Source organism: Chenopodium quinoa, unplaced genomic scaffold (genome assembly GCF_001683475.1).
Source record: "Chenopodium quinoa cultivar QQ74 unplaced genomic scaffold, ASM168347v1, whole genome shotgun sequence".
Lineage (NCBI taxonomy): Eukaryota > Viridiplantae > Streptophyta > Magnoliopsida > Caryophyllales > Amaranthaceae > Chenopodium > Chenopodium quinoa.
The window spans coordinates 148,857-165,802 of record NW_018742907.1 but is presented as its reverse complement, the minus strand read 5'-3'; the positions used below and the strand labels follow the sequence as shown (position 1 = coordinate 165,802).

The window sequence follows — 16,946 nt, the reverse complement described above, 5'->3', positions numbered from 1 at the left end:
GTATCTCAGAGTCCTTTATCTTCATTGTTGTTAACATTCAGTCATTCACTTTGATAATGATTTAATATTATACCATTACACCATTGTACCATATTGGTTTTGTGTTTGTTACTCAATACCAATTTATGTTGACTTTGTGTTTTAGCTTATGTACATCAAAGCTAGCAAAATAACATATTATAATTTTCTTCATTCGATTTTGGTCACTCATGAGACCTAAATTTAGTGATATACAGGCCCGTCGTCGGCCCAGGGCAACTGGGGCGACCGCCCTGGGCCCCCAAAAAAAAAGCTCACGTTGCTGTCTTACTGAAATGAAGCCTAAGAGGTACGGTTCATTTCCATCATTCAAGCTTGTGTAATACATTAACTTCTTTCCTAATATTCAGACAATCTCCTCAACTTCTTTCCCCTAATTTTCGGCCATAATATTCTCTTTCCAAAGTTATTTGATTTCTCCAAAAAAAACGTTCAATCTTCAATCTAATCCCCAAGATGTATTTGTATACAATTTTCAATTTCAGTCAGATGAATTGGGGTTGTTTCGACTTTCGAGATTCAATTGAAGAGGAAAACGATCAAAAACAGTAATTTTGCTCATCAATTTTCAACGGGATTTTGCCTAATTATATATAATACTTGCATATACTCCTTAATTCATCAAAGTATCTCGTCTAATTTTTATTATTTTTAATTTTTATAGCTGTTTTCGAGTTGAAGAACAATCAGAAGTTGGGGAAAAAAATTGGGAAAAAAATTCAATTAATTGGTTGAGTTTGGTTCGTTGAATCCTTGGTGAAACAATGGCTTCCTAGAAGATAAATTGGTAATTATATTCTTATTTGTTTGATAAATTGGTAATTATATTCTTATTTGTTTGATAAATTGATTTTCCTAAAAATACTAGTGTATAACATGTACTGTAGTTTCAGAATTTCAAATTTGAGATATTATTTGGAGTGCAATTGTTCAAATTGAGGCATTGAGCAGAATTTGGTGTTAAATCTTCAATTATCAGGTGTTTTTGCTCTTTTTTATACTTTTATTAATTTTCATTATTTCATATAATGTTGCCTAGAAGATATTTATCTGGTAATGATAAGAGGAAAAAAAAGAAAAAGAGTTGAAGAGTTAATAGAATCTCAAAAGGGTTCCATTGACAAATTTTTTACTAAAGTAGTACAAGTAGACGTGTCATCTCATGAATTGGGGGAAAATGAAAATCATGAACAAGCTAATGAGGACTTAAACAATGTTAATAATGCCAATGACCCGGATGAGAATGCGACTCATATGAATGAACCAATGGATGCACCAAATGCATCCAATGTTAATGATATAGGCATTGATGAACAAGTAGTCCCTCCTTTCGATTTATATGATCCTAATAATTGGGGTAATCTTGACAATAAAGAGAGGGATATTTTAATTGAAAAAGGACCCATAAGAGACTTGAACCTTGTGTTTCCAATTGATGACAAATTAAGGCATTTTTCATTTGCCTATTATACTAAGAGGCTTAGCAATGGTGAGACTTTTGATAGAAAATGGTTGGTTTACTCAAAAGCAGCAGATAAAGTATATTGTTTTTGTTGTAAATTATTCGCATCTCAAAATAACAAATCTTTTTTAGCAAATGATGGTGTGAATGATTGGAAACATCTTAGTGAGAAACTCAAATTACATGAAAATAGTGTTGAGCATATGACTAATATGAACACGTGGAATGAAACAAGAGTGAGATTAGAAAAGAACAAAGGCATTGATAAAGACTTGCAAGAGGCAATTTCAAAGGAAAAAGAACGTTGGAGGCAAGTCTTAATTAGAATTATATCTGTTGTGAAATGTCTAGCTAAAAATAATCTAGCTTTTCGTGGATCTAGTGCAAAGCTTTATGATGATAGCAATGGTAATTTTTTAGGTATAATTGAAATGATAGCTGAATTTGATTTTGTAATGCAAGATCATGTAAGACGTATTCAAAGCCATGAAATTCACTATCATTACCTTGGTCCTCAAATTCAAAATGAGCTTATTTCTCTTTTAGCCCATGGTGTTCGGACTTCAATAATAAAAATAGTAAAAGAGTCAAAATATTTTTCTGTAATCCTTGATTGTACCCCTGATGTGAGTCATCAAGAACAAATGACTTTTATAGTAAGATGCGTGAATGTATCAGATGATAAAATCAAAATAGAAGAATTTTTTTTAGAATTCTTAAAAGTAGATGATACTTCTGGATTGGGACTTTTAAATGTATTGTTAAATGTTTGTAAGTCTCTTGATTTGGATATTGATGATATAAGGGGACAAGGTTATGACAATGACTCTAATATGAAAGGAAAACACTAAGGGGTCCAAAAGAGATAGCTTGATATTAATCCAAGGGCTTTATACATGTCATGTGCTTGTCATAGTTTAAATCTCACTTTTTCAGATATGGCACATTCTTGCATTAAAGCTATATCTTTTTTTGGAATTGTACAACGCATATACACATTATTTGCACATTCCACTAAAAGGTGGAAGATTTTAGTTGACAATGTGCCAAGTTTAACTGTTAAATCTTTGTGTAATACAAGATGGGAGAGTCGAATTAAGAGTGTTTAAGCTATAAGATTTCAATCTCCTCAAATTAGATTAGCATTGTTGGAATTGTACAATTCTTGTCATGATGATGTTAATATTGCTAAAACAAAAAGTGAAGCTGAAAGTTTGGCTAATTCGCTTGCAAATTTTGAATTTTTACTTGGCATGGTAATTTGGTATGACATTTTATTTGCTATTAATATTGTGAGTAAAAAATTGCAATCTAAATCCATGAGTGAAGTGCAGGGTATAATCACATATTTTGAGAAATATAGAATTGAAGGGTTTGAAGCTAGTTTGGAAATTGCCAAAAACCTTGCACTTGATATGAATATAGAGCCAACATTTCCAACAAAGCGTCGTATCATTAGAAAGAGGCAATTTGATGAAATTGAGAGTGAAAATGATGATGAGGAACAATCACCCGAGGAATCTTTTAGAGTCAATTATTTTTTGGTGGTTGTTGATATTGCAATAGCTTCTTTGAAAAATAGATTTGAGCAATTGGAGGTATTTAATAACATATTTGGTTTTTTGTTTGATGCAAAAAGTTTGAAATTGTTGGATAATGATGATTTGAGAAAATCCTGCACAAATTTTAAAACTACCTTTACTCATAATAATTTTTCTGATGTTGATGCAGATGATCTTTTTTCTGAATTGAAAGTGTTACAAATGACTTTGCCAAATGATTTGATGTCAGCATTTGAAATCCTTGAATTTGTCAAAGCTGCAGATTGCTATCCAAATGTTTCCATTGCATATCGAATCCTATTAACTATGTCAGTAACAGTTGCATCTACCGAAAGAAGTTTTTCAAAGTTGAAGTTACTAAAGAACTATTTGAGATCGTCAATGTCACAAGAAAGGTTGAATGGTCTAGCTACTTTATGTATTGAGAAAAATATGTTAGAACATATTGATGTAGAAACGATTATTAGTGACTTTGCGTCCAGAAATGCTCGTAGAAATATTTACGTGTGAATGTTTAGACTTTGATTTCAATCGTAATAAAATGTCTTTTTTTTATCTTTTTTTTTTTTTTTTGCATACCCAAAAATTTTAAATTTTTTTGGTATTTCATGTGAAATAGGGCCCCAATTTATATCTTTGCCCCGGGCCACTGAAATCTCAGAAACGGGGCTGGTGATATATGATCGTTTATATGCTAAGAGATTCAATTTTATAAATCACACTAGGCTCCCAAGAGCATAAAGGATCTTCCTCCAAGTGCAGACATGCATAGGCAGTGCTCATACGGTTCTGATTATCGTGGTCAAGGATTGACACAGTAACATAATATGTGCACAACATTTCATATAAAACTAAACTTTTTGACACATCACTTAGATTATAAGATCAGGAGAACATATGGGGTATACATACAGACTTACGAGATAACATCTTAATTGATGATGATAAGTGGGACACATGAAAAAAAAAAAAAAAAAAACCGTTATCACAAAATCATGCCCTGTTTAAGATGAGATCTCACATTACACCACATTCACAGCACATGTGGAAAACAAAGCTCAAAAAAGTTGGAAAGAAAAATAGACAGCATTCAAGTATGTATATTAGCCGGTAAGTAGTAAGTCACATTCATTTCTCAGGTTGGTTAATCCTAGCCGCAGTCTCCACAGCCTCTGCCACTCCACCAGGAGTAGTGGTCTGTTTTACACCGCAGAGATGGAGTGAATCTTCCGCACTAGCCCCTCCAGAATGACCTCGCAGCTCAGCTGCTTTTATGCGTTCAGCATCCAACTTCGTTGCTACCTTGTCATCTGTGAGCATATTTGTCGCTTCCTGAGTGTCATCAGAGGTTAGGTACCACAAACATATACTTGTATGCAATAGATCCTGACTTGTAAAGGGATGCATTCATAAGTTAAATTTAATTTTTATTTGGGGGGGGGGGGGGTTGATTGTTTACAACTCTTAAAAAAATACTTGTAAGAACTTCTAAAGAAGCGAAGGAACTGCTGCTAACCTATTTACCTATCAGCAAAATCACTAGTCATATCTATGTTTCAGTTAGTAACATTGACTTGTGAACTTCTCTGAATCGTTTTCAAGAATAAGTACTCCCTCTAGCTCATTTTACTATCCCCGTTTGGCCCAAAAGGTTCTCACAAACACATGGTCAAAAGGAATGAGCGAGGGTAGGGGAACATGTAAGTTCCCTATAGCATTATCTTCAAATTGACAGCATGTCAGTTTTATGCATAATTGTTGTTGGTAGGAAACTGGGAACTAGAAAGCTATTATCATTGATGAAAATTATATAGATAATACTCATACTAGTAAGGAAAAAACAGTGTGATGATACTCAACCTCGAGGACTTGAGAGAGCTTGGTTTTGTCCTCATCATACATCATTTGTGCATTATTAGTGGCAGCAGCCTGAGCTTCAGCGCCTAAGCCAGAACCAAAGCCAGCATTATATCCAGTGGCGATCATCTCTGCAGCTTGTATTGCAGCAGCATCACATCGGTCTACAGGTTTGTCCCCTACAGCCTCAGCAGCTGCCTCCAGTGCTTCTCCAATTGTTACCCCTGCAGAACCCGATCCCATTCCCTCCACTGACATAGCCGATTCCATTTGCTCATGTGACAGTTGAGAATCATGCCATGGGTTGTCATCCACCTTGTGCATGAAGCAGAAACTAAATAAGCATCAAAAGTATGTGACTCAGCAGCACTAGCCACCTTTCATTTTCTTCTCAACTATAGCAAGATGGAAGTATGCACCAACATCTACCGCCCCCTTTTTGAAATACTTTATCTAGAGACTGATTTTGAAACCTCGGTAGATCCATCATCCAATGTGGATAGTTGAGACTGCTCATAAGGTCATATCCTATTGGTAATTAAGGACGAAGGTATTGTGCACATTACTAATAAATACAGTAGAACTACCATTGATGTTCATGGACAATGTGCCAGGAATTGATTTTACTTCTATTGATTTACCCTGTTGCTGGATAAGGAGCATAGAAATTATGTTCTAATGCAAATCGAACACACGTTTTCGTCATCCAATTCAATAAATACTACCAGACTACACAAGCACTAACAAATTAACCTTTGTTATAATAACATTACATCTTACACCATAAAATTTTCTCACAATATTAGGCATACAGCACCCAATGTATCACTTACTTCCAAATTTTCTTACATCAACAAAACCCTAGCTCAACAATTATTTGCAAGACTTGCCATGTCCCAAGTGACTAATTATTTTTCATATCACTGTATCAAAATAAGATCTAGACACAAACAAATTTTAACTTACATAACAAACATTAAAATGATTTCTACTATTTAATTAATTCCACATACACATTACACTATCAGAAATCCATAATCATTCAAACATCACCAAATTCAGGATACATAAACTTAATAAGTGACAGTGACACTAACATTAATTTATAAAATCGTGTTAGTATCTCTTTAATTACGAGAGGTTAAGACAGTGTGACATCAAATATCGAACAAACAAAAATAGATCTACACAAATAACAAAGTAAGATAAACAAAAGAGTAAACAAATACCAGGTTTTGATCAGAAGAAAGAGTGTCATCAGGCACAACAACACCAGCTTTAACATTCTTAGCAGCAGCTTCAAGCATAAGAGAAGCAGGCCCACCTTTGATAGTCTTCCCAAATGCCCGAGTCTCGGCCGACCGCATCGCCGCCGCATCCCTCGGAGAAATAGGCTGCTCCGCCAATTCCCCCGACATCTCAAACACATCACCGTACTTTATTGCTCCCATTTCTCCTCGTCGTTCTTGTTCATACGCCATTATCCTAGATATATTTTCTGGGTTTTTAAGTTTTTGATCAAAAATCACCAGGATTTTGTGTACAAAACTAAAGTGTAATGGTGTAATGTATGTTAGAACATGACAATTGTAGTGTATGTTTGACGAGTGGCACTATATATTGTGTGCTTAGTGTCCAAGTTTCGAGGGGTAATTATTTGTGATTATATTTTTATCTACACGTGTTGGTTCGTTATTGAGGGTGATCTTCTGTTGAAAATTCACCACTTACAAGGTTACAATGCTTGTGTGTGCATGTCAACAATTGGATCAATGTGCTCGAGTTACGAGCCTAATCCGTTCCAATATATAGGCCTTGTTTGGTAATTAAAGATTGGTGTTGATCATATCACGTATTTGGTTAATTAGTTGATGTTATTATCAGTTTGACCTTTTGATAAAAATTGACTTGTTTTTTCCTTATGTACATTTAAGTTTTGCCAATTAATAGGTCTTTATCACATACAAAGGTTACTCGTTGTTTGATGGTATTGAAATACACTCAAAATTTACTGGCAAAAAATCCTTTACTAAGTAAAATATACTTGTATGAATGTAAGCCCTATAAATGCATTATTTGGTGTAGTAAAATTAGAGGTCAATCCGGCATTAATTGTACAATTGTAGAATTGCCTTGAAGAAGTCTGTTTTGGCAATTCATAGTAGATGAGGTAAAAAGTAAATTAAGATAAATTTAAATAAAACAAGGCATAACACCTATATGCAAAATAATTTTTAAAAGTTCAAATAGGAACATTAATAAATTCTAACAAGTTTGAATAAAGGCAAATTCGCTAGAAAAAAACACTAACTACATTCAAATGCTAGGATTTGCCTTGCAACTTTGCATCCCACATTCCCACCTAGCTCTTCTATCCGCAGATAGAAACTTCAGGCGGACGTCTTACCCCTTGATACAGAATTGTACATTCACTTCACAGGTTTAGAGAATTGTTATGCTAAGTTTCCTAACTTAATTAGAATTATGCTTATTGTAAATTATACAAGTAGTTTCACTACTTTGTATATACACTCCAATCAAGAAGTTTCTCATAGTAAAAAAAGCTTCATTACTTGATTCCCTTCTATAATAATGCTACTTGAAGCTTGTTAAAAGGGTGCAAGTCGCTTTCTCGAGTATTTAATTGACAATTATAGATGCTTGCTAACTAAGTCATCGAAGCAGCATTATTCTTCGTATTCAATGCCGATGATTATTCAGTAATTCAACATGTTCAATTTGCCACGATTTTAGCCAAGCTAAGATAATACTGCAATTTTATAACCCCCATCCCTGCCCCCTACCACCAAAACCACCTCTGTTCCACTCAGCCTCAAATGCAGAATCCACAACCCAAATGGTTGCACAATGCATACAAACCAATCAAAGGCGCAAAGCTGCTAACAGTCATTGCTCGTCCAACAAAAAGAAACCAAAACAAGGAAGATGCCAATGCAATGTCAGAGAGAAGCATAAATCACACTGATACAATGCATCATACCATCCGTCACTGATGAAAAGTTTTCTCCGAAAATCCTTCAGACCCGTAACAGAATCTGATCCCCCCCATGCTTTGATTATGTTCAGATCTCAAAAGGCTTTAACTCAAAAAAAAAAAAAACATTTAGTAAAACATAATTTGTCTCATCAACCCCACACCCGGACCCAAGCTTAAATAATGCTTAATACGAAGTACACTTTAAAGGATGACCATACACATAAACGATACGCTCCTGTTATATGTCAGTATGTCACAGAGGTGAGAAGAGCCAAGCAAGGTTCACTAAACCCGCATCATCACTAAAGACCTAATTCAAGAGCCCAGAAAGATGTACAATTTGACAGGTAACAATACCAAATTTGTCGAAATGAGAAGAAAAAAAAGAAAAAAGAAAAAAACTACTTGCAAGTACATACGAAGTAAAGGCAAGGTGTCACCACAAACAGAATGATGTTAAACACTTACTCTTTTCTACCGTTAGGCACCGACTTTCCCAACTTTTTGCCTATTATCCAATGCAAAAAATGACGTTGAACATATTCAACTTAAACACCTCTAAAAAAAAAGGACGACTTAAACTTTAGAAAAATTAGCATTTTTGACTAAACTAAGACAGCATTAAGTGGCAGGAATATGACTAAACTAAGACGGCATAAAGTGGCAGGAATATAGCTAGAAAATTGCTAACCTAACTTTCCATCAAAAAAGGTCAAGAAGCAAACAAAAAGATAATCTTGACTCATTTAAACATCACAAGAATTAAGCAAATGTTAAACAATTTAAACGATAATAAAATGAGGGTCCCAGAAAAAGATGCATTGATGCAACACACACAGTAAGAAGCAGCCAAGGAATGCAACTTCTGAGAAACTGTTCCTAAAATGCTCCACAGCATATGGACTCAAGGAATGAAACGACAAAATACTTTTAAAATAAAATTAAAAAAAACAATGAAGATTTATTTCATGTATGGTATGCTTTCAAAAGAAGATCAGGTAAATCAAGTTATATGTGATGGCGAAAGATAGACACAAGTGGGTCAGGGAATGTAGCTTACTGTAGCAGAAAATAGTGCATTTGCAAACCAGGACCACCCTCCACTCCATCTCCACTTTCTTTCAATTGTCACCGAGTCGCATAGCATAAAAGGCGGTGCCCGTTAAGGCACGTGCTACGGGACCATTGCTGCTCCAGCACTACTGCATTAGTAACAAAGATGAACAAACTCGAAACATACAAGAGAGGAAGAGCCTTGAGACACTGGTAAAGTAAGGTATCATAGAATTTGTAAAGCATAAAGTGAGAGAAATTAAACACGAAGTGAAGAACTCCCTACAATTATGACAAAGAAAGGTCACAAAGTTTGGGATTAAAGGGTTTCATAAAAGGCAATCTTATACAACATAAAGCAAGTCCCAAATCATGACGCTACTATTGATAAGTTTAATAATTAGCTTTATGAAAAAGATAAACCTGCAATAGAAAAGGATAATACAAGCTAGTTTTTTACATGAACAAGTGTAAATCACCACATACCAAGCTTGTCTACGTCTAGTGTTCAAGGTTTATTTTCTAGTAACCTTGAAGGCATGGGAACAAATCCCAACTAAGATATCTAGAGGATGGGAGACTACCCTTTCCTTCCTCTACCCTGAATAATCTGATATTTCCATGTACATAAGATTTTCAACTACTTACAAGAGTTAGTACAATTATCATACCATGGATGCCACTAATAGAAAGCACAAAAACAGGCAATTGTGTACGCACCAACAATTGGAAGAAAATTAGCAACTTTGCAGTCAGCAACTCAGGTTCTCTACTACAAAATGCTTGGAAATCAATCACCATAACAGAGAAACAGAAGAGGCAACAAATTCCTTGACCACGCACAAGTAATGCTTCTATGTTACAAGCATCAACGGGAAAGTGAGTACTCTGAGGGGAATCTTCTATCTAACTATAAACACAAATCAAAACAAATGCCTCACTGATAATTCACAGCGTCATGAACAATAATACAGCACTAAAAAACAGAGGACTTTGGATGTGGATAGTGAAACAAAGATGAAATTCCGACAGAGAATAGCATCTAACTAGAAACCTATTCAGCTACTCCTATATAAAATAGATGTATAGCATTTAACCATATAGATACCCCATACGTGACCTCACTTCCAAGGCTCCACAATTAATCAGAAGCAACTTTAAATACAAATCTAGTGTACTAATCAATACACCATTTCACCATCAAAGGCCCATGCCAGGAAATACAAGTCGAAAAAGTCCTAGTGTTCAAATGTAACTACAACAATATCTAATAACATGCCACCATGATCACACTATTACCATGACCGAGAAACAGGGCTTGCCTCGTTGTATTTTTAATGCTTGTCTGGTGAGAGGGTGTACAAGATGTTAAAGTATTAATTCTGATGTCTCATCTCCCACAAGTAAAATGAAGCTATACCAGCTATAACAACATAGAATAGTAGTATCAATATCGCCATCGATGGTCTCTAATGAAGTTCAAACTAACACTAACATTATCACCCCCATCAAAACACCTAAAGCTTCCTAACAATGCTTCTACAAACAATGTAAGCTTAACCCATCATTCCACTAAAAAGCCTTAAACTTTATAATCAATCACAACAAAAAGAAATACCCAACTTTTGAACATCCCAAAAAAAAATTGCACATCATAACACTGTACTAAAAGAAAATTCACAAATCCCAGCATCAATTTACCCAATATAATAATGTTAAATCAAGAACATAATTGAACATTGATCAACTAAATTGAAAGCATAAAAAGCCCAAAATGGCATTGCAAACTTTTTTGTTTCCCACATTACATATGATTCAACTATAGAAACATAATTAAAAACGAGGGAAACTAACCAACACAAGAAAAATTAAAACTAAAAAATAAAAATTAAAAGAAAAAGCTTTGATTTAAGCTCTCTCACCAGTCATCAATTTCACTGTACAATGACAAGATTGCCCTCACCCCAAACAACCTCTCTCCCATTTTCTCTCTCCTCTTCCTCCTTCGGAACCACCACCACCAAATCGCCGCCGTCATATGTGGCCGTCGCTAATTCCGGCCGAGTACAATCCGGCAACCGAAACCGCCATAAATCGAGCTCAAGCCCCGTCATCGCCACGTCAGCAATCGAATTACTTCGGACCACTATCTTCGTGACACCTGGGTGAATTTCAACCGTATCCGCCACCACATCGGACGCCACATCCGTGTCAAACACCGTGAATTTGAAGAAATCAACGGTTTCTTCGATGTCCACGTCAGCGTCTGAGCAAAAGGGTAGTTCTAGAACCTTCGCGAAGATGTGCGGAAGTCTTCGAAGCTTCTTTTGACCTCTGCAAGGTGTTGTTGAAGACGATGATGATACGATGTCATATCGTAGGGCTATGTTTCGCTTCTTCGGTGCTGGGTGGACCTTCATTTGGGGTGAATTGGAAACCAAACCCTAAATCGTGGGAAATTTTGGGGAATTTGAAGAAATTGAAATGAAATTTATTAGGGTTTTTGATTGAAGATCGGATATTCAAAAGGGATGGAAGAAGAGTTACAGTGAATGTGTGTGTGGTTGAAGATTTAGGGTTTTCATTTGATTGGTTTTTTTTTTTTCTGGGGTTTTTTCTGTAACTGATTTTTTTAGGAGATAAGAAAAAAAAAAGGAATTTATACTTGGTAAATATATGGTAATTAAACGAATATTTACACAGTTAACACACTATATTTTATATGTGAGGGTTTTTTATTTTTATGATTATCTTGATTTCATGATTTGGTCATCGTTTTGGAAGTTTGAGGTGGTGGGACCTTAATTATGTGCATTCATGCAACATCATAGATTCAAAGCCAAACCAAATCTTTGTGTTATGAGCTCATGATCAATGCTATTCCGTATGTTTCTAGTGTTCTTCGTATTATTATGTGCGGAAATTAGATTGTCAGGTCTCTTAACCTCTACTTCTAAACTTAAATAGGGGTGTTAATGAGTCTAGTTAGTTGGCGAATTGTTTGAGTTTGACTCGAAATTTTCAGAGACCGGACATTACTAAGCTTGACTTGAAAACTTGTGGAGTATTCACATTAAGTCAAAGCATGTGAATCCTAAAATTCTCTTGTTTCTTGGCAATGAAAAAATTAGGCGATCATAGGCTTCAGCTTCGTAACTTTACATAAAGGGCAATTTATAGGAACATTAATACTCCGTGAAGCTGATTATCATTGGTAATTTGGTATGAAGGACATTATGAAGTAATTGCCAATGTTATAATTTTAATTTAAGAGAAGTGTATATCCATATTTCAAATCCAATTAAATTCTTATTTTATCGAGAGACATTGTTGTAAGTCTTGTAACCTAGTCAAGTAGGTTGTGTGTCTAGTTTAATCATGAACTCTTCAACGCTTGAGAGTAGAGGGGGAGTAAGAGAACCCCCTACTCGGCTACTCCCAAAGCAAATGTAGTTGGTGGAGTTCAAACTCGTGACTTCAAAGTTACAAGGTGAGTTTTCCACCAACTCTACCAAGCTTTGCTTGGTTACATTTTGTAGCTTATAATAAAGCCATAATATTGTTGCTGCAATCACAATGTACCTTCATTTCTTCATACTTTCACATGTAACAACATAAAAGCTTGTGAGTTTTGACTTGTCTCAAAATTTTGGGCCACTTTTCCTCCTACTTTTAGTCAGCACATTCTGCAGCTAAGCCAAAATCTTAAATGCCATGTCTTGTTGTGTTAGCTGTATTAATCACCTTCTTATCTTCTTATCAAAGCTTTGGTCAATATATAAAGGCATGAGTTTCTTCACACAAACAAATAGAGTATTCATTTCACTATGTCATACCCGGTAAAAAATAAGAGATTTTTAGAAAATTGCGAAAAAATATCCAAATATAAATTTAAAATTTTTTGACAAGGTAAGATTAATATAGCGATAACACATTATTCTGTCATGGATGATATGCAAAACCCTGTTTTTCAACGTTGTCAATAGACATCAGACAAAGCCATACTTTTTCATTTTGACGGTAAATAAATAGTCACAAATTTTTAAAACTGGATCATTGTAATTCTCAAGAGTATTCAAGACGACGCTTCTAATCTTGAAGCAATTACTTTTGAGTTCAGATACTAGTGCAATCATAATAAAGGCCATTTATTGAATAATTTGTATTTTGAATGGTAAGACCTTGGATAACATCATGGAGTAAAAGTTGAGAGATTGAACATTGGCATTTTATTTTTATAGGGAAGGCCTAGCCCAATGATGGTTTTGGTTTTATTTCTCGTTCTTTAATGGGCTTAAATAGAATGAGGCCCTTTGGTACCCATTACCCAAACAAGTACTAAATGAACATTATATCAGGTAGAGCAAAGTGAACATAAATCATAATCCTAAATGAACAACGACCCCAAATTCACAACATCAAAATTCAAACATAAAGGAAGGCAATATGAGTAGCATGAAGTCCTGAACTAATACTAGTATTTGACTATTTGTAGAGTTGTAGTACCTCCTTTTCTGAAAGTTGTTAATATTTTTCGTTTTTGTCTATATTTCGAAAGTTTGTAGTATATACATTTCATTCCATTTTTGCCAAAAAATTTTACTACTCTACTTCCCATACTCTGTTATTTTTACTCATTTTGAGTCACTCTTTCATATTTATCTACCTTTTTTTTTATACAGAGTACCAACTTCTTTTTGACGACTTTTTCTTACTTTATTTATCAATTTTTTTTCCTTATACATATCTATAAACCACGTCAACAATTACATCAACACTATTCCTCCAATTACCTTTATTTGTGTTCGGATATAGAATTAGAAATTATCGCATTGTCATGCAGCAACATTACGAATGTATGAGTAACATGTCATTTTATCATCAATAGTGTTTTTTAAAGAGACGTATTAATATAGGGAGTATATAATATAGTATCATACACACGAATGTCGTTCTCAAATCTTGGAAGCTGGCCTACCACCCTATTAGTTTTCCTTAGTTTTTTGCGATTTCTATCTACGCCCTGTCATTTGGATAAACATACTACACGCAATAAGTATGACTTCTTAGGGTTAGTCATGAATAACTACTCGTAACAATCGAATTAAGAATAAATCAGCTACTAATCAAGTATCTCTTCTGGATGTTATCAAAAAAAAAAAAAAAAAAGTATCTCTTCTGGATAAGTTATCCAATAATATTATAATTAATCAAGGTATAAATGATTTGAATGTATGTTAAATATAAAGAAATGAGGGAAATATCTTTTATACCTTAAATAGCGTTAGAAATACAAGGATATATATAAGTGTATACTTCGTAGGATTACATTCATTTTTATTGGGTAAAAGGCTGAATTGAATTCTACAAGTCATGGGGGGCGCCCCCATTGATTAAGATCAATGGAGTAAAGCAATCTTTATGGCAAAGATGTAAATATTTTGAACAGTAAATGGCCACATATTAAGTTGCGTCATTGTGGGCAATTACTCAGCAAATGAGTCATCTAACAGCCGTTATCTCTCATGCAATACCGTCAAGTTGCAATTCTGGGAAATTTGGCTTGTTTTGAGCCACATATGATGTTCAACTTGGTTGTGTAAAGTAAAAAATCCATACTCTTTCATCCATTGTTTACGTTGTTCATCTTGTATGAGTAAATTCAAAAATCCATACTCTTTCATCCATTGTTTATGATGTTCATCTTTTACAGCAAGCGAAATCGCCTCGATTATTAAGTGCCATTGTTTTCGACATATGAGCAATTGGATTGTTGGGTAAGTCGAATACCAACTATATAATTCAATTTTATTTAGCATCATTGCATTGTGGTTTTTGTTTTTCATCACATTTATGGATTATTATCTTATTTGATTACTACGGAGTATTGTAGTGTGTGGATGGTTGTAGTAAATGTTGGTGTGAAGTATTCGAATGAGTATGTAATCAATTGTGATAATACTATTTCGATTAGTTGGACATTGAAAGGATTTGGTTTTGTTTCTAGTTGTGTATGTGTTAGAATTGTAAATCCTACAAACTAGCCATGGAGAACTGCAATGATTCGCCCCCCATAGTTGGTGGGTACAATGGTAGTATTTTGCAAGATAAGGGGGGCGGTGTTAGGTGCAGAGAGGAGCCTTGTCTGGAAGATGATGCAAATCGGGTTAGGGATGTCGGAGATGAAATTCTACCTTATGTAGAAGGGGATATCCCTCCATCTACATTATTTGTATCACCAAGGCCAAATGATGTAGCCCATAAGTCCTTCATCAAAACAGTGGAGACGGTTGAAACCACTGTGGCCAGTAATCATATTAGTATAGTCACATATGTCGAGTCTCCTGGTGTTGGAATGGTGTTTAAAAAATAGCAAGATATGGAAGCTTATTACAAAGAATATGCAGAACAACTATCAAATATTTCAGTTTTGAACGAATAATTTTTTTGGTTTATGAATTGCAAATACATTGTGTAATTATTAAATCGGTTATTTTTATTTAATTAATTATGTAAAATTAACAAACTGTATTACAAATAGTTGATATTAACCCAAAAATTTGGACAAACGGGACATTCTATACAAAATTGGGATCAAAAAATAAACATTCAACATTAAAAATGGGTAGTTGGACTTTTGCATGACCAATAAATGCAACGAAAAGTTATAAAATAAAAAAAAAACAGTAAATTGTGCCATAAATGCACAATTTCATGCAAAACTAACGGCAACAATTTTCCGTAACTCCCATTGCCAGCATCAACATACAGGTCATATGCACAAGTGGCGAAAAAGCTGATTCACACTATGGGTTATTACCATATTGTCCCTGGTTTAATGATGGAAAAGTCTATTATACCCCTATGATTGACAAACTAAATTGATCATGAAGATCAACAAGTATTTTGCCCAAGTCATGAACATGTCACCATTAAGTTCCTATTTGAAAAGTAGGAGCTTATCCACCAATCCAACGAACACAATCTCAAACTTTAAAACTCTAAATAGAAAATAATAAGTCCTTACAGATGGCAATGGGTCGAATTCGGATCGGATTATGCAAAATTCGACTCCAACCCTACAAAAAGTCGGATTTTTAATCTGTCTCTGCCTCCGACTCCGAGAATCCAACTCCGACCCGACTTAAATTTCCAACCTTTGACTCCGACCCGAACCGACTTTAAATTTAATTTTGACTCAATTATCAATAGCAACCCATATATAATCAACTTCAAGGACCTATGAATACATGAATTGAATAATAGAATATATATAAGTGCATAGAAAAGTCGAAGTCGGATTGGAATAGTCGGATTCTAAGTAGAATCCAACTCCGACCCTCTTTTGACTCGGAGTCGAATTTTTTAAACGAAGTTGGATTCGGATTATTATTTCTTGGATTCGGTTCGAATTTTTTTCTTCGGATCGGATCGGACCATGGGCAGATTCGGACTAGATTGCCATCCCTACATAATACATAGCCTTGAACCAAATCAAGGCATGACAGCACTTGAGTAGTTGAGTATAACAAGCTAAGAGATGTTTGTATGTATAGTACATACACTCAGATTTAATGTCACTTGCTACAACAATAACTACAGACTTCCTTTGTTCCCTTAAAATTTTAACGCACTTATCAAATTTGGCAACACTAATTTGGTGAGTTTTACAAGTGCTAACCAAAAAATCCGATATGCATCGAATTTGTGGAGTGGATTAGAGACGGAAAAGAAATAAGGATAGGTGAGTACAATAATATGGAGAGTGGGTGAGTGTTCACTCTTCTAATTATTCACAAGTGTTAGTAATTTTAAAGAAACGGATGATGCATGATTATATCAAAAATTAATTTTCTAAAATGAGTATTTTTAAAGTAAAATAAAATTAAAAAATCAAATTAGGTAAACGAACTATCCTATCAATCCAAAATCTCCTACAAAGCCACAAGTCATGAAGGGCAAAAGTGTAATTGAA

The 16,946-nt window shown here is 34.6% G+C and overlaps 2 protein-coding genes and 1 pseudogene across 2 annotated transcripts; 2 read left to right on the top strand and 1 right to left on the bottom strand.

The window, feature by feature from the left end:
* Positions 1–932: 932 nt before the first annotated feature.
* On the top strand, positions 933–2,352 carry LOC110727436 (annotated as a pseudogene).
* Positions 2,353–2,820: 468 nt separating this feature from the next.
* Positions 2,821–3,573, top strand: LOC110727435. The gene has a single exon (XM_021906994.1). The coding sequence runs from the start codon at positions 2,821–2,823 to the stop codon at positions 3,571–3,573; it is 753 nt and encodes a 250-aa protein (XP_021762686.1).
* A 329-nt stretch (positions 3,574–3,902) lies between these two features.
* On the bottom strand, positions 3,903–11,904 carry LOC110727477 (late embryogenesis abundant protein 31-like). The gene is made up of 4 exons (XM_021907033.1): positions 8,979–11,904; positions 6,150–6,405; positions 4,924–5,235; positions 3,903–4,395 (listed from the first exon to the last, which is right to left on the bottom strand). The coding sequence occupies exons 1-4, from the start codon at positions 8,996–8,998 to the stop codon at positions 4,192–4,194; spliced, it is 792 nt and encodes a 263-aa protein (XP_021762725.1). The 5' UTR covers positions 8,999–11,904; the 3' UTR covers positions 3,903–4,191.
* Positions 11,905–16,946: the final 5,042 nt, after the last annotated feature.